The 26170-nt window shown below is 34.6% G+C and overlaps 1 protein-coding gene across 6 annotated transcripts in view; it reads right to left on the bottom strand.

The window, feature by feature from the left end:
* Window positions 1–26170, bottom strand: part of LOC143909794 (dual 3',5'-cyclic-AMP and -GMP phosphodiesterase 11-like) — a 351948-nt gene that overhangs the window by 160827 nt on the left and 164951 nt on the right. For 2 of the 6 annotated variants that reach the window (XM_077427975.1, XM_077427972.1), the window contains exon 1: window positions 12897–13291. The exons of 1 other annotated variant lie outside the window; for it this stretch is intronic. Coding sequence is in view for 3 of the 5 variants with exons in the window: in XM_077427972.1 (XP_077284098.1) it covers window positions 12897–13002 (106 nt within the window). In the remaining 2 variants the exon portion in view is untranslated. Of the gene's footprint in view, window positions 1–12896; window positions 13347–26170 lie in introns of those variants that run through there. 3 more of the 6 variants (XM_077427970.1, XM_077427971.1, XM_077427974.1) reach the window with 3 other exon arrangements.

The raw sequence follows: 26170 nt of genomic DNA, 5'->3' as shown, positions 1-26170 counted from the left end.
ATCAATATAAATACTATACATATTAAATATCAAGAAGCTATAAAATAATTTAAAAGGCCAAAATAAAAAATGAAATATTGTTAACAAGAAAAAATTACAAGTTCCGGTTTACGAATTCTGAACGAACCAAAACCTTATCGACTCTACATAATTTAGTACATAAAAAATATAAATATTAAGTTTCAGCTTGATACGTTCAGTGGTGTGGTCACAACATTTTTGACTTTCCTAAGAGGAAAAAATCCCACTTACGGTTTATTAAATTTAATGATTTTTTTCATCGATATGTACAGAGCCGTGCAAAGGTAACAACTTTCCCAGGCTCCAATATCTACGGGCGCCAAAATCGTCATCACAATTTCAATTTTCAATGAATGCGATAAATATCCGAATTTTTAAGTGGAATAATAAATATCAAGATATCGTTAGCGATTTTGAATGAAAACTTTAAAGCAATTGAGCATTTAGAAGTATTTTTATTATTCGATAGAATTATAAAAAATTACGATAGTATTTTTATCGCCGAATCAATTGAAATATCTTTAAATAATCAAAAGTTGTTTAAGATCTTCAATGGCTCAGGATTTCAATTTTACCATTTATCATTCAAATCCCAAGTGTCCCGGTGGGCATGTCAATAATTGTGGCAGCCTCAATCTATCGTTTTGAGAAATATTCTTACTTTAATGACAGCTAACCCAGTTTAATGTCAGTTAAATATCAAAGCAATCAGAAGAGTGGAAGTGGTTTGAATTTTGTTAACGAATTTTGCTGTGCCAACACATAAATAAAAAGCTTGTAAAAATCATTGGAGAGAATCCTTTTCAATACACACAATAAAAAAGCACCGATCTATTTTGAAATAAATGTAATTTTTAATTATTACATTCAATAACAATATTTTCCTAGCCCTATTTTTTCATTTAAATTTATTTCATTAGCAAACTCACTGCGCCAAATTATTCCTAGAAACCCAACAATAATAAGCTTATACTAATTTGAATTCCAAGTATGCATTAGTTTAATAATAAAACCCGCACACTTTCGTTACAAATACTCAATTAACTTTTTTTTAACGAATCGAATCATTCGAAAACATACCTAAATACAATACAAACGTATATATGTATGTAGTCGTCTGGGAAGCGAATTACGCACGTATACACAGAAGGGTAGACCGTGAAAGCCTCGCTCGAAAGCCCCAAATGTAATCAATTCGAAGATGGCAGATAATGGAGTTCAATGCATTGCAAATTATCCGAGGAAAAAAGGTTCATTAAGAGCAAGAGTCGAAAGCTTCTGGAAAATAATACGAATCTAATTGTAAAATAATTCCTAGATTGCTTTTTTCATCTGAAATACATATATTTGCGAAAAAAAAACGTAATACGAATATACTAAGAAAGGAATAAGCCAAATTTTCACTTACAACAAAGCTACTTTCGTATTCCGTCACGAAGCCGAGAAAAATCCTAAATTTTGCTAATTGTTTTAATCCACTTGACACCTTGTCGCCTTTTTTATTATAATTACTATAAACTTGGTTATTTTTCTCGGCCGAGAAATTCTCGAGAATAAATCAGCGTCGAGTGTGGCGTATGATTTACGGCGAAAGTAAAACGAACAAGCGCACACACACACACAATCACACCGGCTATTTAATACATTTATGTACATGGCGTAATCGTATAATATAATCATCATCGCACACATACATAATACCTCAGCCTCAAGTTGAAAAGATAAACAGAGACGTACCAGAGGAAAAGTTTCATCATGGGAAAGTTTGCAGTAGACACTCGTATACAACCCTAGGGACGACTCGTTACGAAAGTTAACCCGTCGACGAGCTGATGCATTCGAATTGTACGTACATACGTACGTGCGCCCTGAGAATTCGGGATCGAATGGGATGTAAGTGTATGTATGTGTGTTCGGAATTAAATTTGAAATGAATGGGACGTTGCATAAGTTGTGTGTGAGCAAAGAAGATGACGCTGGATGCGATGGCGGTCAGGGTTGCACACGGCTCACGTCTGACCCAGAAAGCGACTGCAACAATACATAATGGGTCTGAGACTGTCGTCGATTCTTAGTAGACGACCCTTGAGTTGAGAAGCCCTGAGTAAATTGAAAATTTTCAGTATCGACGAGGCATAGGAAGTCGACGGATAACTTGATACGGTCATCCAATTGTGTTGTTACGAACGGCCTTAGTATACGCTTTTAACTCGCAAGGGATGTGGAAAGTGTGGTGTAAATTGATTCATAGCGATGAAAAGTTTTAGAACCACTTTAAAAAAAAATATATATATATATATATATATATTTATTTTATTTAAAAATCTGCATGTTTGTTTGGATTACGTCACGCTTATAAGTACGAATTGTAAATAGGTTTTTGAGCTCTTTTTACTTACCTCCTTTACGTTTCACATGGCTTTCGTGTCAGTGGTCATTTTTATCTCTTATCCAATCGTTTTCATACTTTGCCATATTGCTCATTTTGGTCATCAATACACGTTATTCCTATTATGCTGTACATGAACATTATAATAATATAATACTATGATTAATAACCAAATTAAATTAAATTGTAAAATAAAAAATGATCAGTAGATCAGTAGCTATTAAAATAGGGTTACACGACAATTGGTGCAAGTCCAAAAAGTTCAACGACAAAATGTACCCGAAAATTAGTGCGCTGACAAAATGTACCCGCGACAAAATGTTCACGCGACAAAATGTTCAAAAATCCTAAATTTTCCTATTTTAATGGAAAAAGTAACTTTTTATTGCATTATATTTATCGATGTATCATATATGGTACTTTTTATCGTATAGATCCCGGATGTTATTAAATTATGTTCTCAACCGCACCAACAAAGAAAGTATTTTTTTTTTCAATTTAAATAAGTAAATATTGGATACGGTTGAGAACACCTGTCATTTATACAAGACGAGTCACAATGACATTCGCTTAAAATGTAATTGTTCAATTAAAATAAGAATATGTTGGTGCGGTTGAGAACACCTGTAATTTATACTAATTAAATAACATACGCGATCTATACGATAAAAAGTACCATATATATCGATAAATATAATACAATTAAAAGTTACTTTTTCCATTAAAATAGGAAAATTAAGGGTTTTTGAACATTTTATCGCTTGAACATTATTTCCGTGGACATTTTGTCGCGTGAACATTTTGTCGCGGGTACATTTTGTAAGTGCACTAATTTTCGGGTACATTTTGTCGTTGAACCTTTTGGCCTTGCACCAATTGTCGCGTCCCCTTAAAATAGATATAAGATATATTGTGAACATAATTTCGTAATAATAAAAAGCATTTAAAAATCAAAATAAAAGTGCGAGTCATATTCTCAAATACGGGTGAGGATGTACACGTTCGGGTTATTGAAGACTTTTGAATCTGTAGAAGTATATGTATGTATATATTTAGGTATATATATTGCCAAAATATTGTCTGTAAATGTGTAGTAGAAGCTGTTTTGAATAGTTTGGAAGCTACTGGAACGGAAAATCGATTGAAAACAATGGAAGTGTATCGAATAGGCAAGAATAATAAAAATTAGCTTATAATCGGCTTCCCATTACTCTACGAATAAATTGTGTAAAATTTATACGTTCAAGTATAGGCGATGATGTACAAATTGGGAGGCACGCGATTTTGCTCTTGAACAGCATGACCTGATTTTCTCCGAAATTATTGTATTATAAACACTATCAAACTGAAGATGACGAGGTGGATGTCTACTTAAATAAATTAAATTTAAAACGAATTAAATATAATATAAAAAAAGGTAAAAATGTTATTTATTTGAAATTCGGGCGTTTTAAGCTTGCGAGTTCAAAAAAAGAGTTCACAGTTCACTCAATGGGGTCGCCAGATTGATGGGATTCTGCGTTCAAAGGAATTTCAACTAATATCATGACTCTTGCAGACTGCGGCTGTGGAATCTGTGCAAATAAATCATCGCTTTCCTGGAAGAATCACCCTAAAAAACACTCATTCACGAGAGCATACAATTAGAGCGAGCCTGTAAATCAAACTACCATACATACAAGATAGAATTCAGTTCACATGAAACGAATCAGAAACCCAAATCTTAGTCACAGTCCCAATCCGTTTTACTTCAAAACGTTGACTGTTCGTATTCCATGTATGCATATACAAATACAATTTCTGGATAAAAATCCAATCATACCCACTATGAATTCAACTGATAGTTTTGATTCTCTTTTGGATATCGTTAGATTACTTTTCTCGTTAATTATTTCACCGAATCTTCGAGCAAAATTGGAAATAACTTCAACTTAAATTTGTTAAATATACCGTCGTACAGAACTACATATGTACATAGGTTCATTCGTCAGTATATAACAAAACAAACATACACACATTGTAGAATGAAATTATCACAACAAACACACAACAACAAGGATTTAATTGAATTGAACAGAACTTCTAGAGCGAAATCAATTTAGTACACACGCCCACACATGTGAAACTTACGATCCATGAAAGACGATCATGGAACGAGAGGAAAGGTGTGGGGGGGGGGGGAGGACAGTTAAAAAATAACAAAGATCTATTTTTTAAACGGACAATTTACGGACGCAAAGACAGCAAAAGTCAACAGTTCTCGAAAATGCCCTTTTATAAGCGAGGCCTAAGTAAACATAGAACATAGCCAGTTCTTCAGTTTATTTTTATTTCATATAACATATTACCTTTTTTATATAAAATAACGCAAATACACACATACACACACACACACACACGAATAAAACTATTTCTAGAAATAAGCACACCTAATAGCGTGCCACCTTAAAAAAAATAAGCGTAAAAACAAATGCACGTGCGCTAAAATAAATAAGTGGAAATACGTTTCGCGGTTCGGTTGATTCACGGCTCGCGACTCGAAATTTAATATAGCGCCGTTTTTCACCGGCGGAAAAATTGCCCGGCTCGGAAAATCATCGGCTGTAATTCAGCACTCCCTTTTCCTGCTCTCTTCCGAAAGAGTATCTTTTGTCGCGTAAGATTTGCGTATTATATTTACGACGACACCACGCGTATAAATTATATCGTGTATATATAAAAAAAGGCGGATCTAAAAATAAGCGACTCGAACGATACGACGAGTCCGTGGAAATTTTCCTAATGATCGTTTCGGTAGAGCTAGAAGAGTTCACGAAAATATATACATATACAATAAAAAATTACAGTGGCGGTCATTGATATCACATTATTCCGTTTGATGTTTGTATACCGTCAGATGCAAATACACCTTGGCTTTCAAATTTGCAGTTAAATTTTATCAGACGCCTAATAAAAGTATGCATCATATACATATGTAAATATATGCATGTATATTTTTATTGCTGTGTAAAGTTTTTAAAAATATTATTTTTTCAGTAATTACTATATTACTGGGAAGACTATTCCAAACGGAAACCACTCTGTTTGAAAAGAAGTAATCAATTTATTCGATTTTTATTTTTGGAGTCTAAGGTAGTGACCTCTGAGATGAGTGTTTTCATTGAACATAATAAGTTTGGACATATGCCAATTGTAATAATTATTTAATATTTTAAAGACTTCGATTAAGTCGCCTCTTGTTCTTCTTGTCTCTAATTTAGTGAGATTCATTATTTTCAATCTTTCGTTATAAGTGCAGAAGGAATCTTTGTAATTATCCTTTGTACCCTTTCGATACATAAAACATATTTTTTAAAATGAGGATTCAATAGATTTATGCTGCTGAAAATGTTAAGACACATTGCATCTCTACACTGCTGAGCTAGATTAAAATATTGGAAAGGCCCTCCTTGGGAATTAACTCATAAACCTTACATCAGTGGTCGCCACGTTGGTTCTTTTCGGTCGACTTTGTAACATACCATTGTGTTATATGTACATCGATGACCGCCACTGTAAACACAATTGAAATTCTTCAACTAAGAATACACACAATACATACATAATAAACGACGAAAATGGCGCACGAGAGACGGTTATCGCGCATCGACATTTTTCCAAAGGATCGGAGGGCCAGGCCTTGGCGAACTTCCGGCACGAGTACAAAGGATCGAGCATTTCCGCGCAGGAAAACTTTGTTCGCGAAAATTGCCAGCATGCGACGCAGAAAACGCGATAAAGATGAAAACCATCGACACACGACGACGAGAAAAACCCCAAACCACAAATATTCACAACATCAATAATGCATTAAATACATATGTACTTACATATATACAATATAATACGTACGTATCGATCAAATCGGTAGACACACATCAAAGGTTGCTTACGCATGAGGAAAGGCATTCATTATAGTCTGCCGGTAAACATAGCGCATCTCCGCTTGGCAGGAGATTCGCACAGGTGTTGTCAACCTTTTAAACGGCGAGCGAGACGAGCGAGTCGGTTGAGCAAAACGCGGAAGTCGCCAATGCATTCGTTTTAATTGAATGCACGCGACCCTGCAACTTTGCGCAGGCGAAAGTGCATTCGCAACTCGTTTCAGTGCATTAGACGTAAACTTTACATTCGCGGCTTAAGTCATCGATTCCACGTACATATAAATATAGGAAACAATTCTAAACATTACTTTGCATTGATTTAAATAAATTACCATCACGATTTTTTTTTGGGCAATTCTGACTATTTGAAATATAATATGTATTTACATATTCCACTTCTTCAATTGAGATGTATACCCACTCTAAATTCTGACAATTTGCACCTATCGAAATTGGCTGAAACGTTCGTATCTTAAAAAAATGGACTTTTATTTCATACGAAGGCGGATATAATTTCACAGATTATATTATAATAAGAGATTAGAGCAACATATAACCAGTAGAATAGACTAGTAGTTAGCATATAATGCTTTGATCAAAGTGGTCACGATCGGATATCAAACCCAAATTTCGTCAGATGAAAAAGCGAAAGCAGGCTGATGAAACTTATATTAACATATTTAAAAACATACTTTAAAAGATTAGTAGTAGGTAAATTTTATAAGTGATTGACATAATCATAACCAGCTGCATATACTAGTGGTTAGCGTATAATTCTTTGAACAAAGTAGTCGCGGGTTCAAATCTCACTGGTTTCTGCTGGCCAGACCTTGGATTTTACTCCAGGCGTTTTGTTTCCTATCATAATTTGCCAATTTATCTGATTTTCATTGAAATGGTTTCAAAAAATGTGCAACCTTACCCATTTTCTAGCAAATCTCGAGTTTTCAGCAATCTCGAATGTCACTGAATTACATAAAATGCTGCACATTTACAAATTTCACCATAAATGTCTTTGTGTATTTACTTTGTATAATACTAATTATACTTGTATCAAATATACAATGTTTCTGGCCAGGAAAGCGTATTGGGGATACCTGCTAGGCCTTCCTGGTATAAATTAAAAATAAATAAATAACAAGAGCCTTGATAAAAAAAAATAACAAATCTTTTGTTGATATCAATAAAACAAGCAATAGCATATGTAAATGAGCAAAAAAAAAATCGAATTTGCACCGAAACAACTCACTTTTACAGACACATACAAAGTTGAAAAACCCTGTCTAATTCGGATCCGATCTAAATACGAGGAAAATGGAACGGGTAAGTGTGTTTCGTGACGCAAAATTGACGCAATGCCAACACATGACGTCGTCTACACACACACACACACACACACCCACAAAATTACAAAAAAAGGTTACGCACGGCTGAAAAAATCATGCACGTATAATTTTTACGGCGAATTCAAACAACTGAATTCGGTTTCTGTCCTTTGAAACCACGAACAAAACACACACGCGTAGACTCAATGATTGAGTCAATGATCAATAACTACAATACAAAGAGAGCACCGTTCGCCGCAACGACCGGAGAGAATAGTGGTCGTCAACCGAACACTTAAAAATGATTTATGTATACAAATGCTACGTGCAAATTCTAAAAAATAAAAAAAACAGACAACCATTTCCCACTTGCAACGACGTCGTCAAGAGTGACATATGTTTCGAAGTTTTCAACTCCGATCTTTTTTTTATTTTTATCTAAAAAGTTACGGAAATGTAGAAACGTGCGAATGTCTATTATAAATGGCCAATTTAGGGTCGTTATAAACGATTCGATGACCGAGTTTTATCACAGGTCAACAAATACGGCGAAAGTATTGCGATCGACATAAGAATAAGAAGCGTGTATTGTGCGAGTTTCGAGGAACCGATTTGAACACATTACATATATAAAAAAATGTTTTTTAAACGGTAGTTGTGATGACATTCGGCCAACGGATCGGATTCGAACTCGAATCACACAGAATTTTACTAAAAATAGAAAGAAAAAAAACAAAACACATGTACATAGTACTGATAACTATCGCAATTGTTTAGAAAAAATTCCATTAAAAAAAAATTAAATGCGTTGTAATTGGATTTGCTTGTTGGAGATAACTGGAATTTTGAGCATTGATAAAAGCGTTTATAATAAGCAAATGCGACAGTTATCAGTGAATAACAAAAACAGCATAAAAAGTATACACAGCAAGACTCTCCTCTCCGACAACGCAATTTAAACACACGTTATTATCTATTCAGATTCCAACAAGAACCGTATCAGAATGTATTGTAATAAATAAACATAATTATTTTCCAGTACAGATCATATTCCTTTTTTTTAACACACATTCCAATCAGAAATAAAAGAGACAAATCCGCAATTAAAATTAGCACACAAACACAAATTCGATTCTGGTCATTTTACCGCGAACTGTATACGTTAATCTTGAAATTAATCGATATACGGATATCAACCTAATCTAATCCAACAAATAAATCTGCAAAAAACCCATTCAAATATAGCCATTTTTATCATTTTTAATTATAGTTACAAAATCCATCAAATTTAAAATAAAAAAGCGAAAAGTTTAACATAATTGCAATACAGATTACATTTACAAATTCAACTATGGACATCTTCTTAACTTAAAATAGTCTATTTTCAGGTCATATTAAAGCGAACTGTACACGTTAATCTTGAATTTAATTTAATCACGGATATCAACCTAATCTATTCAACAAAGTTATCTACAAAAATCCCATTCAATAGTTACTATTTTGAACCACTTAATCTCCACGCGTTTGTAGAAACCGATTCGATTATTTTATTATATGTATGTGTTTAGTGCCAACCCTTGACACAATCTCTTGAATATATCACAAACTAACGAAAAATATTGACCGTCACTGTGAAGAAACCAATATTAATTTCATAGCCTTAAATACGAAGGAGCGCGCACCGGTGCTTTTATGGCGATAAAGTGGTTAAACACAGTTAAAAAATCCATCAAACTTTATTTATCATTACTAGAAAAACGCAAAAAAGTTTTCAATTCCAGCTTATAACAGTTCAACGGAATTGTAATACGGGTGCTGCTATACATACATACTACATTTCACGACTGTTTAAAGCAGAGAGACAAATATACGACTCCTATTAGACAACTTATGTATGTTTTGATCGCGTATATTTTCGACCAATAAGAATCGAGATTTAGAATTTGCTTAGTATGTACAAAGACTACCGAAATGCGATAAAGTCTATGATTTCGCATTTACAAGTCGAACCAAACATTTCATTGTAAAAAAGTGAAAAAAATAAATTCAATCTAACATTTTCAACAATTTCGTAATTTTTTTTTTTTAATAAAAATCAAAAATTAAACATTCGCAAAATATTGAACGACGCATGAAAATAGTTTCAGGCTTTGAAAGCCTGAATTTAGTCCGTCTGGTGAGTTGTTGACTTAACTTTTGCGTTTATCGAGCCCCTTCAAAGGCCCCTTGTGTGCGCTAGTTACGCCATTATTGCATTGACAATAAATTCAGAACCAGTGGTGTACTTAAAAATCCCCAAAAAAAAAAAAAACCAACACACAAACGAACGCGAAAAGGGTTCAATTAATTCCCGATAGCGGTAAAGTTAAAATAAAAAGTCCCGTACGTCCGGCGAACGGTCGCATTTAACGATCTCCATTTATTACAATGAAAATAACGCGATATCGAAAAAAGGTTTGCCGCAGCTGCTGAACCGACAAGATGACTGATTTTAAGAGACAGTTATTCCGTGGCGCCGTTTCGACAAAAAGGCTATCGATATCGCAATTTTTTTCATTTACTAATTGATTTAAACTGTCGCGAAATTGAAATTGATCGCGATTAATCCTCGGATAAAATAACGATAATTTTATTTTCCATAAATTCAAGATAAAAAATCGACCGAGTGGAATTAATGCGAATTTTCCTCGATTGGACGTTTGGATAAAAGAATGCGGTTTTTCCTATGCGATTGTGTTTAATCGGCACGCACATTATTTTGATAATGTTGTTGAAAATAACACGCGAAAATTTTTGCAACGTTTTAATTTTACGAACCGACATACATGATAAATTTACGACTTCTCGAGTGTAAAACACCATGTATAGGAAAAATACAAGTTATATCATTAAGCAAAATCGACACGAGTTACGATAGCATATCACGTTCAAGCGGTTCGTTGAACTCTTGGCCAGATTCAAAACAACGTTTAGGCATTTCAACGGTTAAAATCATATATATTGGATTACGCTATTTCATCTGCCAACTAACCACATATACATTTGTTTAAATCTGATGTCTATCTACATATGAATCCTAATAATAATAGCAAGACACTACACTAAAGCAGCCAAATCAAAATAACTTAAGGACCACGATGAAACATAATCCAAACAGAACTAATCGAGACCTATCGTTGATTTATAATTATAGTACATTTGTAAATTCAATATAAGCTCAGAATTTAAATTCGAAAATTAAATTACATACAATATTAACTTAAATATGTATATATACATATTTATATACACAACATTACTTACAAACGATGTGCTATATATTTCAAAACATCAATGAACAAAATCATGCTTTCCAAAGTTTTCATGTAAACAAAACCTTTTGTATTGAATTTCATGAAATGCTCAAAATATAAATAACGCTAATCACCCACCAATCATTCAAAACTTAAAACAAACTTCGACACATTAAAAAGGATCCCTTTCAGAAAATAAATCAAACAACAGAGTTTTCATCTTACGAAGGAGTATTTTATTTTACGACTGGCATCGACAAAAGAAGCATATTTTCTCCCCTCAAAATAAAAAAAATGGCGTAGAACAAAGAATAAAATCACATATTATATTTCGCATTTCCCACTACAGACATTTGATAATATTATATATCCAAATATGTAGAAGTAAAACACAATGCGTTCAAAGAATCGTCCATCATCACGTTTCTTACTTGTACATATTTAAAAGTCATTTGCAATCGAAAGTAGACGTTCACTTGTAAAAAATACATTGACAATCAATGCCGAATATTTTCATTCACAAATATGTTTTGCGCAACTCTTATCTAATTTTCTAATTTCATCTACCCATCTTCCCCTAACTATTATTGCGCTCCTTTTGTCCATTCTTTTAGCCACGTGGCCCACCAATTGCCATTTCAATTTCTTCACAACATATATCTACTACCCCTGCCATACTTCCCAGCCACGTATTTCGTTACCTCGTTATGCCAAGCATACAGCGTTCCACACTTCTTTGAGTGCATTGTGTAGCATATTGGCGTTCAATGTCCAAGTTTCACATCCATACGTCATCACTAGCAAAACGTATTGATCGCACATCTTTTTCTTCAGGCAAAGTGGCATTTTTGATTTAAAAACAGCATTCATTCGTCCAAATGTAATTCATCCTAATTTCACACGTCTCTTTATTTATTCTTCTTTACTACCGGACATGTCTATTATTTGACCTAAATATAAATAATTATTTACCACTCCTACTATTTTATTATTACAAGGTTTTTATAATTTCACTTCGTCAGTTAGTCTGACAAACTTCCTATACTCTTCTGATCGCTTTGAAACTTTGCCATTTTACTAGGTTTGGCCGCCGATAGAGATTTCAAAGTTGACGGTGAAATATAATCGTGATAAACACGTATAACCCTTATTACGTATAACTATTATTTTAGCACTTAAACCAGATTTTTATTTTTAGAAATGGGATGCGGTGCATCCGCTCTAAAATCGCCAGACATAACTATTGAACGACAGATTAACGGACGGCTGCTTTAAATGCAATTCTCATCTTCTCGAATGATATATTGCACATCAGATGACGGGTAACCTTTCGATGTGCACAGATGCAATTATTAAAATTGAGTTGGATCTTTCAGGCGAGTTTAATAAGGCAAGATTCGATAAGTTCTTGCCTTATTAAACTCGCCAGAAAGATCCAACTCAATTTTAATAATTGCATTTGTGCACATCGAAAGGTTACTCGTCATCCGATGTGCAATCTATCATTCGAGAAAACGAGAATTACGTTTAAAGCTGCCGTTCTGTTAATCTGGCGATTTTAGAGCGGATGCACCAAACCCTTAAAAATGTCACTTGTACCAGTCTGGTTTTCAGCCCGTCATATGTTGCAACTGAAATTTCACCGGATAACCTGTGTTGGAAACCCTAGCACGAGTGCATTCTACACCTTCGCGAGATGAAAACACCTTACAAAACCAAAAACCAACATAAAATCAGAGTTTATGAAGTTTTCCAAAGAATTTACACACACACATCTGTCAGAGAGAGAGAGAGATGGGGAGGGAGAATCTTGCCAACGCATACAAACACACACACACACACACACAGACACACCCACACTCACAATGAGCAAGTGAGAGAGAGAGAGTGAGTGAGTGAGCGTGTGGTGGAAGTGAAGTGAAGTGAAGTGAAGTGAAGCATGTACCGAAGCATTTCCTTATCAGTGGGCAATTCATCAAGTAGTGCCAGGGCGCGTTATTGAGCGGCTTCTTCTTCCTCGCGGAGGTGTCGCACTTGCGAGGAGCGAACATCACTCCGGCTCTGAACAGTCACAACCGCCACTGTTGTTAGCCGACCATAGCCATAGCCACTTTTATCGCTGGCAGCCACCATCCGCCGGGTTCACCTACAGGACCCGCGAGAAAGAACGGAACGGGAGGGGGGGGCGGGGGGCGGCACGGAACGAAAGGATCCAAGACACGAGAGCACTGTGGGACACTGTGCACTTTGCGCGAGTTTCGTTCGCACTTTGTGTCGAGTTTGGCATGCGCGAGCTGCCCGGTTGCCGCGACCAGCGCGTCGTGCGATCGGCGAGCGACTGATGCTCGGTGTCGGCGCACGCGGCCGCCGACTCCGACTCCGACTGTCGCGACTCGGTCTCGTTCGGTCTCATTCGGCACCGTTCGGTTCCGTTCTGTCTCTCTCGCCAAATGTCGGCTCCTGTCGCCGGTCAACTTTGCCAGACGGCGGTAGATAGTGTCGTCGGTCGGTCCTGCTCCGCTCCGTCTCCTCTCGTGCCAAACGTTCGCGACAACTTTGTCTTGTTTTGAACTTTGCGGGTGACGAAAGTCGTCCGAATCTATCAAACGCGGGTAACCGTCACCGCACCGAATGTTAAAAAATGTCAGATCTGACATATTTGGCCAAAAATCAATATATATATGTCGTGTATTACCTTACAAGAAGCTACACGCCAAATTTGAAATTTATATACATATACATATGAGAGTTAAAACTATAAATATTTAAATATTAGAGATAACGAGAACCTATAGAGCAAATTTTATAAAATATAGAGTGAATTATAGGCGTTTAAACAATTAAAATCTGAAATAGCATATCAAGGCGAAAAAGTTGAAGATAGATTATGGGAGCCTTACGTACCGTCATAAACCTCGATTTTGTCGATTTAAAATACGTATTATCTGGTCGAAGCGCAACTGTCGCATTCACTCAATATATATATATTGATATATACTGTCGCATTCACTCAATATATGTATACATTCACTCAATATATGTATACATTCACTCAATATATATATTGAAGAAAGGAACGGCAACAGAATTAAGGTTTCGGGTGTACAGCCCTCATAAACCCATGCGATGATATTTCATCGAGCACAACACTCTAAATAATAAAAATCATATTAACAATTAGATACAACATAACTTCTTATTGAATACTTATCTCGCAGATAAAACTCCGTGAAGAGATATACTTTTAGCCGTAAAATGTCAGATTTGACATATTTGGCCAAAAATCAATATATATCGTGTATTACCTTACAAGAAGCTACACGCCAAATTTGAAATTTATATATGTACATATACACATGAGAGTTAAAACTATAAATATTTAAATATTAGAGATAACGAGAACCTATAGAGCAAATTTTATAAAATATAGAGTGAATTATAGGCGTTTAAACAATTAAAATCTGAAATAGCATATCAAGGCGAAAAGGTTGAAGATAGATTAACGTTAGATAGTCATAAACGTCACCGTATCCGAGATTCTGGATATTTGTTACGCATTGTATACGATATTTTATCTCCAACGTAATGGCAGACGATACATTTACGTATATTGATGACCAAAATGAGCAATATGGCAAAGTATGAAAACGATCGGATAAGAGATAAAAATGACCACTGACACGAAAGCCGTGTGAAACGTAAAGGAGGTATGTAAAAAATTTTATAAAGTATAGAGTGAATTATAGGCGTTTAAACAATTAAAATCTGATATGGCCATATCAAGGCGAAAAAGTTGGAAGACACGGAACGAACGCTTGTTAAACGTCAGGAGGGTCTACGTGCCCCGTTTTTAAAAAGCGTTGTATACGATATTTTATCTCCGACGTAATGGCAGACGACACATTAACGTATATTGATGACCAAAATGAGCAATATGGCAAAGTATGAAAACGATCGGATAAGAGATAAGAGATATAAAAAATGACCAATAACACGAAAGCCATGTGAAATGCAAAGGAGGTATGTAAAAATCGAAAATGTTCGTTTACCATGCATACATATGAAAAACGGTTAGTATATACATATATCAGTGGCGTGCGGTAAAACTCTCTCTCCCCCCGTCGTACATCCTCACTTAATTCGCGCGAGCAGGATACAACAGGAACAAGAGGAACAAGCTTTTCCTCCCTTATCCTGCGCGCGCACATTAAACAAGGCTGTATGACAAAAAGAGATAATTTCACCAAATGCCACTGATATACATATATTGTTACGTACACCGCCGAGTAGGTGCAATCAGATTAGACCGAGTAGCATCCCAGAGACTGTGTGGCCGTTATAATTGGTTTCAAGGATTATCTCTAGACTAAGTGCATATAAGCTAAACAATGGCCACCGAATTGGCCGCTATTGGTCCTTTCTCAGAAGTGACCGATACCGTGGGACTGAGTGTCGTGTGAATACATATCCGAGTACGTGCCATAACAATTGGTAAACGAACCGGACGTCCGGAAGATGCCCTGAGAGACCTATCCGTTATAAGGGGGTACTTAGGCGATATCAAGACATTCGGAACGGAGCACTGCCAGTGCGTGCATGTATCTCCTTAATCACCAATAAATGCTGTGACACGACTTTGGCCTTTTACTTGGATCCTCCACCCACCCCTACGCAACAATATTATATGTATATATGTACATAGTACCGTTTACCATGTACCCTTTTTTTATTGATCTTTCGATTTTCGATTTTTGCCTTCCGATATTTGCTATTTCGATCTTTTGTCGTTTGGTGAGATAGACCCATAAAATGGATATATTGATCGACTTCACATTGGGCAAAATCCACATTTCGATTCTTATCAGTCATTGAAATAAACAATTAAAATTTGACATAGCGAGAGGGTGGCGAAAAGGGATAAAAGGTGATCGGAATAGTGTGGATAAAATCCGGCAATGTAGACAATTGACATCACCGAGAAAGATGATGGAGTATTTTCAAACGTGTCTATTACGACTATTTTTCACCATCGTAATGGCAGACTTGATTTCCACATATGTATGTATATTGATAACCAAACCGAGCAAAATGGCAAAGTTTGAAACGATCGGATAAGAACCCACATTTCGTCAGACGAAAAAATCGAAAGTGAAGTAAGAAGAGGTTAGTAATAATAATAATAATAATAAAATACAACGATACTGCAACATTTTCCCACAATTTTTCTGCGACTCCGATATATTCCCACAATCGAATTCCGACTCCAACTTATACATTTTCCCACAATCTGATCCCAACTCACCAACTCTTAACATTTTCCCAGAATCCGATTCTAGCATTTATTCATAGTCCGACTTCGATTCTAAAACTATATCGACATCAACTATTCCCATAATATGACTCGCAAAATTTTTCCACAATCCAATTTCAAATCTCCAAACTCCGGCATTTTCCCACAATCCGACTCCGAACATTTTCCCATAATCAGATTCCAAATCTCCAACTGGAGCATTTTCCCACAGCCCGACTCTGATTCCGCTTCCAACATGTCGTAACAGTGCGACTTTTACTTCAGTCCGATTTCCATTCCGACTCCAATATTTTCTCACAATCCGACTCCGAGTTCAACTACGTTTTAAAAAAAATGCCAAACTGAATTTTTCTTCATTTTGTTCCTATTTGTGTAAGATAAAGAATTCTACGTAGTTGGTTTTCATCACAGTTTGTCATTATATTATTATTACATATTATTATTTTTCTATAAAGCTTTTTACTTTTCATTTATGAGTACATATGTACATGAAACTACATATGTAATAAATGTACGCATTTGTTGAAACGGATTTGTCAAATATCGGCCTCTCCTCGATTTGTCCTTAGAACGAGGAAAAGACAAACGTATAATTTTTTATTAATTTTATTAATAGTTGCATTTTTTTGGGTATTAGTGAGTCACTCTCGTCGCAAAAATACATTATTAAGTAAAATTGTAATTTTTTAAAATTATTACGTAAAGTAAAGTAAGGTCGATCGGAATATAAGAAATCCAACATTTGTATAATCTCGAATTAGATTTAAATAAAAAGGCACAATTCAAATACATAAAACAACTTATTTTATTTACAGGCGAGGTAAAAAATAATAATACAGCTCTCCACAGAGCGAATAATAAATTATTTTTGAATAATGGCCCATCTTTTTCGTCCCGTGAGACGTTTTTATCATTTTTCTTACTTGCGAGGATAATTTTGAATATAGTAAAAAAAAAGAGTTGGTCTAATATTACATCTGTTACGTTCCATTTTAGACGACAACCATACATACTGATATTCTTTAATATACATATACATATACTAGATGAATTCAATTATAAGATTTCTTACAGGCACGAATTTTTTCCATATTGTATCAAATAATATCAATTTTCAAATTCACAAGTTCATAGCTATTTAATACAATACATTTTTATATAATAGTATGAAAACATTAAAACATTATACTGTAATGAAAATGTCAACTTTCATATCGCTGTTTTATATTATAGAAATGAAACGGATACATTTAAAACTCCGTCCCTAGATGAAATTGTATTCATCATGAAAACGGACCGAATCCATTACAAGAATAAGATCAAAATATTTAATCTGACTCATTTTTACGCGAACAAACAACAAACGAACCACCCTGTTTTCGATGAAATTATCAAAAACACGTCGATATCATTTTTCATCCATCGAAACGTTTGATTTCAGATTGCGATAATCCGACGGCGAATACCTGCGGTGGAAACCGTCAAAGCCGGAAGTCTTTTTAATTTCTTTAAATTTCCAAACAAAACAAGCCGGAAAAGTCTCAGAGACGAACCGAATTAATTTCTAATTAATAATAATAATAATTTCATCTAAATATAATTTCGAAAGAGACTTTGTATGTACATATGTAAGTAAGGCTTGGGTGCTGTTAAATTTAATAAAAAAACAAATAAATTTAAATAAAATAAAACTATTCAAATAAATTGAATGAAACGTACACTATTAGATTAGCCATGTTTAAGCGGTTTATATTACATACAAACACCGAGCAAAACCGGGAAAAACCACTACTTTAAAATAAAGCAAAAAATCGACAGTTCACGTCATAGATATCGGTTCAATCATACGACAACGACTAGTATTTCCTCATTTTCTAAGACGTCATATTAATTTTCCTCTTACGCTCATAAGTGTATACATACATTAAATTTACATTACATAAATTTTCCTCATACTTAATAGTCGATTCGGATTGTCCCGCTAGGAATGTCATTACGACCGTTCCAATAAACCGTCTCGCTTCTTACAAATCATCGGGGAATAATAAACAACAGTGACACTTTAAACTCTCCGAGGGAAGCTGGGGGAACGCTTTTGATTGATATACGACGATCTGCAAAGGAGGTTTTCGTCGTCGGCGATTGATTTACGTAATGTCGAGAGTAACGAGATAGTCACCGGCGAGACGAGATATATAATACATACATAAATAATAATTTATGTAGTCGTAACTCCCGAGAACAAATGAGTCATCACCGCGGAGAAAAATCTGCCATCCGAGATGCTGTTCCGGCCCTGAGTTTTATGTATTAAAAGGAAACAACTCGCTCGAGAAATTGTCATATAAATTACGCAAATGAAAACAAGTTTTTCCACACGGCCGTGATTAATACGAAATACATTATAATGTACCGGGGAAATGGGCACTTTAGCGCTTTCGGTGATCTATCTGCGCGACATTACGTATTCCTAGAGATGTTGTACGAAGAAAAAAAAAAAAAAACAACACAAATAAATAAATAAAACGGGCGAAAGAAATAGAGGCTTTCCGCTACGATTTACCGATACTCAAAAGACAAAATTAAAGAAAATAAGTTGTTGTCTGTTTAAATGTATCCGAGAAACGGGCAGGAAATTAACTGAACGAGAAGAGGACGATGTGAATGAAAAAAAAAACTGTAAATTATTGCGTCAATATTTCCTTTTCAAAATACGCATAATGGCGCAATTTCGCGTGATAAATAATTTTCGCCGAATTATTTCGCTCTCAATATTAAATCAATACGACGACGTCCTTGTCTTTGAACTTTTGTCCTCTTAAGAAATAAAAAAAGCGTATCGCAAGCAATTGAAAGCTTCCACTTCCGGTTTAATCAAATTTTTACGTCCTCATAGAATTGTTATAGATATAATAAAAACAGAGCACAGCACGACCGCAAAATACATACATACATACATACAAACACATAAGGAAAACAACATACGAAGTCTTCACCGGGCTTAGATAAGGAATACGCATTGAGAACAAAACGTCCCAATTAAATGTATATAACCTCTTAATAAATCAATTCAGAACACAATATCGAAAATTCCACATACATACATATGTACATACATACACACAGATTATTCCGAGTTGGATCACATCGCGTTTGATCACACTTGGGGGGTACATTTTGGGTTAATTAGTGGAGAAGCGGTCGTCCCACGAGTGCCATCGTCGCAGCCACCGAATTTAGACTCGGTCCTGAGCTCGGGAAAAGCTGACGGACGACTTTTCCTCGCAGATGCTCGTTCAAAAAGTTCTGCGGACCAACGCAGATTGATTGTCGCGGAAAATACACGCCGACTTTGACTGGAAAGGGGTTAAGTTAAGCTAAGACCTCGACTCTAATGGTCTATTATAATACATATGTACGTACTCGGATGATGTGTATGTGACAACGGATGTGAATTTTCCGCGACAGCGTTTCCCAAACTACAAATGTATGTACATATACATGTGTTTCGATCCAAAATTAAGCTTCTGATGTCATTCTGTTTGGCAAATCAATCTTAACAAAAATAACATACCTACAAAAAAAACTCACGTTTACCTACATATATATATAATAATATTTGAGGACAATTCATACTCTGGATAACGATTTTGGAAACTACCTAATTGAAACAAAATTACGTAGTACATATATGTACATATCATACACTTTTATCTATGAGCAAACTTTTATTTATTTTAGAAGTTTGGACAATTTTGAAATCATAGTAAGGTGAAGGATACGTCCCGTAAGAATTATACTTGAATTTTTAGACATTACTAACAAACTAACCAGTAGATTCAATGACAGAATTACTAATAACCATACTAATACACTTGTGAAGAGTCTCGGTGATTACAACAAAATGTCTATACCCTTCAGGTATAACACACAGATTACCTAAACACAATCTGCTTTAGGTCGTCGACTTTAGAGAGACTTTAATTAATATTATGTCTTAGATTTATTATGAGCATTTATAAGAATTGTAAATAGGTTTTTGAGCTCTTTTTCCTATTATTCTGTACATTAACATTAGAATAATATAATACTATGATTACCAACAACATTGAATACAAATTGTGAAATAGAAAATGATAAGTAGATCAGTAGCTATTAGAATAGATATAAGATGTATTGTGAACATAATTTCGTAATAATAAAAGCATTTAAAAAAAAAATACTTGAATTTTCGCGGGAAGAGCACACGTCTTTTATGGGTCGAAAAAAAATAGTGGAAGAAAAGTCGAACAAGAGTAAAATACCACTTCCGGTCGACGGGTGTTCACCCAATTTTATATACTTGGTGACAGGCTTAAGCTTCTAGATATGAAATTTTAGTTCAATATACTCAAATGTTTCTGAGAAGAACATAAAAAACCTAGTAAAAGTACTACTTCCGGTTGAGGTAAAAATATAAAAAAAAAAAAATTAATGTATTAAATTTACAATTTATAATGCATGCAAAAAAATTCAGTCTGATCTGTTGAGCGTCTGAGCGGTTTGGGAGATAATTTAATCCAAAACAACAAAAAAAGAGGATACCTACATACATACGTACATGTACGGAGAGGTACCATTTCCGGACAACTTAAAATTTTGAAAAAAATTACATCGTATTTATATTTTAATTAATTTAATTAATTATATTTTAGTAACGGATATTAAGTTTCAGTTTAATAGGACTAACGGTGTTCAAAAAATCCCCAAAATATACTGACACACAGACACACAAACTAGCACACACACCTTTTGTCTAGATCATGAAACCGGATCAGTGATCGATTCTGAGTTCGAATCAGTCAAAATCTCAAGTTCGAATCACGTACATACATACATAGATAAAGCAAAAATCAAACTATACACCCGATACTTCAACACATCTTCAACTGTACTCCGCGGCCCACAGTTCGCATCATTCGACAGCATCCCACAGGATTTCTGCGGTGCGATTACATACATACATAGATACATATGTATGTATGCACATACATATGTATATACGCAAACACTCATACATGGGTACACGTCGAGGATAACTTTAAACATTTTACGACCCGAGGTGGGCATTGCTTTCTAGCGCGAGAATCCTTCGATGAGAGACACGCCAGAGGGTGTAATAAAACGAGTTACGGGGGAAGAGGCCAGCCTCACGTGCCACTAAACAATGACGACAAGGGGAGAGTGGGGTCCGGGTGGACCACGGGGACGTCGCAAATCACCGACGACGGCTCCACGTCAAGGGCGACTTCGACAGCCACCGTTGACGTTTAATTAATCGCATCGGGAGACAACAACAACAAAAAAAGTTTGTATTTCGAGATGCGAGAATTGACCGACTGCAATAATAATCGCGTCTTTCGCAGTCGCCTTTTGCTATCTGCGGAGGAGTCTATGTGGGTGTATGAATCGATAGGTTTTACGGTGTGCTCCGAGCGCATGGTATATGTATGTAGGTTTTTATGGTTCGCCGGTTCAATCGCTTCATGAGGTCACAAGAGTTTATCTGGTGTTAACCGTTCAAACTGAAGATTGAACTTTTGCACGGCGTTTGACGGATTTGGGTCGGTTGAAATGTGTAATGTGAGTGAAGTTGCGGCAGAAAAGTTCCAAGATTCAAAGGCTATGGGTATGTATCTATCATGAAAGTTAATTTGTAGCGTAGATATATGTATAGGTATAGATGATTAACCATTAAAGTAGTGAATAAATGCTTTTTTTATATACTAGTGGCTTGATTTTGATTTTTTTTTTGATTTTTAAATGCTTTTTATTATTACGAAATTATGTTAACGATACATCTTATATCTATTTTAATAGCTACTGATCTACTGATAATTTTCTATTTTACAATTTAATTTAATTTGGTTAGTAATCACAGTATTATATTATTCTAATGTTAATCTAAAGCATAATAGGAAAAAGAGCTCAAAAACCTATTAACAATCCTTATAAATGTTCATAATACATCTAATACATAATATTAATTAAAGACTCTCTAAAGTCGATGACCTAAAGCTGATTGTGTTTAGGTAATCTGTGTTTATACCTGAAGGGTATAGACATTTTGTTGTAATCACCGAGACTTTTCACAAGTGTGTTAGTATGGTTATTAGTGATTCTGTCATAGAATCTACTGGTTAGTTTGTTAGTAATGTCTGTAACAAACGGAATATTATATATGGCATGCAGTTTTATCAAGTTAGTATATATGGGTGTATTATAAATTATTTTTAGGGATTTATTTTGTATTACTTGGAGCTTGGAAAGGTTAGTATTCGAGGCGTTATTCCATACAAGTGAAGCATAGGTTAATAATGGTAATATGAGCGCGCGATATAATTTTATTTTATTTAGCGATGATAAAGAACTATGGCGATTAAATATTGGATATATTGAGGATATACCCCGCATCGCCTTGCATTTCGCTGCCTCAATGTGAGGTGCCCATCTCGTTCTTTTATCGAACGTTACTCCTAATACTAGTGGCTTGATGAATATATAATGCTTTAGGAATTCCTGTTATGCCACAATGGTCTGTTTAGAATAAAATAAAAATAAATGAATAAAAAATAAAAACACAAACCTTTTATGTTTTTATATATTAAGAAAACATATTTAAAATTGATTTCGGTTTAAATTTGAGCATTTGTGACATGTTCATTAACTGGTTCTGATTTTTTTATTCTCAAAAATTTTTATAATGTTTTTATTATTTATTGTTCATTTCAATGGAACATGTATGTACACTCGCCTTTACAGATTACTCCAAAGCGAAGAGTGCACTAATACAGATAAAATTGAATAATACAATGAATACCAGCATTTTATACAATGCGAATTCATACAACATCCAAACTGACATCAATGGAGAAATTTTTATTATGGAAATTGACGAGAGGCTGAATAACTTGAGATTTGCAAGGGAGATTGGAAAAGAGACGCCAATTTACAGGAACCGTTTAAATGAAAATCAGAAAAATTGGCAATCTCTGAAAGGAAACGATCGACCTGGAGTCACATACCAAAGTTTGGCCACTAGTGGGAATCAAATCGTGACCACGAAAGCTCGAAAGCATAATATGATAACCACTAGTCCACGCTGCTGGTTAATATTGATTGTTGATTTAAAACACAACAGGGTGATAGATTATCTGTTTTTATTCAAAACTAGTTCATATGTTTTTGAAAATAAGAAGGGGAATGATAATTTCCTTCGGTGGAAAACTATGAAAAACCAGTATATTGAAAAAAAAGAACTAACCAATAAGATTAGTTCTTTGACATAAGCAATGTAATGAATATTTTTTTCCAAAATAATTTTTAAAACCCTTTTGGTAACATTCCGATAAGTTTTATTTTCTTTAGGCAAAAAATGACTAAACAATATTTGACATACATATGTATGTATGTACATATGTATATCTAAGCGAAAATTGTTCATAAATTTGTATTCTGGATAAAAAAAAAGTTGTTCTTGAATGCTTATGTAAAAAAATTCTATTTCTGTTAATTGGAATTCATTTAAGCTCAATATCAATTTCATAGACATCAATATCTATCAAGTTAAAATGAACTATTTACTTGCGTAAAAGTATTTACACGCAAGAAAAGATCGAATTAGATTTTTATATATGTACAACATAATGTACGATATATTTATTTCATGTTTAAAACTACATCTTTGGAAAAATGTATCAATATTATAACGAACTTTTGATTGAAATAAAAAAAAATGACAATAAACACGCAACGCCCCCTTTAATACAATATATTTAGACAATTCAAAAAGATAAAAACACGTTTTCGAAGAAAATCACGAAGAGTGGTGACAATGGTGTATGTATATGTATTGACACAAGACGTGAACGATTTTCCCAGAAGCGTGACGCGAATGAAAAGCGCTTTTCCGCGGAGAGTTCCAGTGATTTCATCACTGTCCAAATACCGATGCTCTCATACGATCCCATCATAAATCATTTATGACTTTACACCTCAACATACATATGTACGTACGTATGTGCATACATACCTAAACGGACCGGTATAAAGAACCTTTCAAAACACCATAAAACTTTTCATATAAGCGAGGAACAAAATTAAAAACTCGCCATGGCAAGTTTATACCGTGCGATCCACTTAAGGGATCACGTTTTTTTTCTCATGAATAGAAAAAAAGCCGACTTTCGAGACCACGAAGCGATATTGGAGACCTTGCGAAAATTTATATTACATATCGAGGGATTTTATCATCTACATATATGGGATGTGTATCTATCTTCGTATTACCAGGCTTAAGGTGTCGACGCGTCAGCGTCCACCGGAGTCCCCGTCGGAAATAATCGAGACGAGGGGGTTGGCGATGGTTAAAAATAACCAATGGGGGTCTCCAGTGACCTCCCCTGCCCACCCACTCCTCGACTCCCATCCACAGAGACCGTTCACCCCTCCATTGTACCGTAGGTACACGTAAAAAAGAACGATGTTTCAAGAAATAAAAATACATGAAAGAAAAGTGAGCTTTTCCTTTTGATCAGTCGGAGTGAAAATTACCATTGACTGTTTGCACGGGGACATAATTGATGTGTATTTTTAGTGTTTGAATTGGAGATTTTGACGCTCGAGATCAATGGAAGAGATTCGATCTCGAAAAATACGCATCTTTAAACGGAAGCTCTACAGCTATTTTACAAGGAAAATTCAATGCAATCAAAGATAATGCGACAAAGTTGACAGATGGATCATACATATATGTATACATAAAAACATACGTTTTAATAATTTCCAAAGAGACTTTGTATGTAAGGTTTGTTGGGAGTATCGAAAACAAATCGGTTTCTATGACGACGATATCGATATAAATATTAATATTAATTATATTAATATTATCGATATAAATATTACCCCTATTTATTTCCCACTGCCTTTTTACAAGGCTAGGCTTTGACTCACTATGTTCGAGAAGAATTATTGCCATTTCCAAATATTTCTTTGGAGTATTAAACGGAAGAATCGACAACCTTTCGATTTTATTTGAATTTAAATTTTCGGCGCCTGAATGCGGTAGAGCTTTGCGTCATCATTTACTTTTCCAACCTATTCATGCGAAAGCGTCTGCTTTCATTAACTCGTCTGCTTTCAATAACTCATCCGCTTTCAATAACTTGTAAAGGCTATCCGGTTCCTTAATGTGATTGATGAGCATTTGGACCTGTTCAATTGTCATGTTGATGAGCTGGTTAGGTTCTTGAGATTCAACACGAGACTATTTGAATGAGATGAATGATTGGAATTTTTATTGTTTTTATTTTGTTATATTCTTTCTTTTGTTTTGGAAAACTAGTGAGACGCTTTGAGGCAACCTGTCAGGTCACACTGGTCATTTTATTATTATTATTATAAATAATAAATTAAATAAATAAATATAATTGAATCTTATTTTTTTTCGATTCAAATAAATTTAATAAAAAAATAAATGAATATTTACTATAAGTTTCGCCATGTTTAAGCTGTTTATATTACAAATATTGAGCGAAGCCGGGTAAAAAACTCTGGTATTAAATAAATGAAAGAGAAATAGTTCAAATCAATGTACATACATACATATATTAGGTACTTGTAATTATAATTGGTATATATGTTACAGTGAAAGCATATTTCAAGTGAAAATATATTTTAACCAATTCAAGCAGTGACAATGTATCAAACAATGAATTTACAACGTTTAACTCTATAAATTTAACCCTAACAACCCAATCTTAAATGAATAAGGCCAACCCTTACTTGACCTAACCTATCCTAACCCTTACATAATACCAACCCTAACACTCTATTCTTAAATTAATAAAACCAACCCTGAAAGTGTAACA

This window comes from Arctopsyche grandis, chromosome 3 (genome assembly GCF_051622035.1).
Source record: "Arctopsyche grandis isolate Sample6627 chromosome 3, ASM5162203v2, whole genome shotgun sequence".
NCBI classification, from domain to species: Eukaryota; Metazoa; Arthropoda; class Insecta; order Trichoptera; family Hydropsychidae; genus Arctopsyche; species Arctopsyche grandis.
This window is presented reverse-complemented; position numbering and strand designations above follow the sequence as displayed.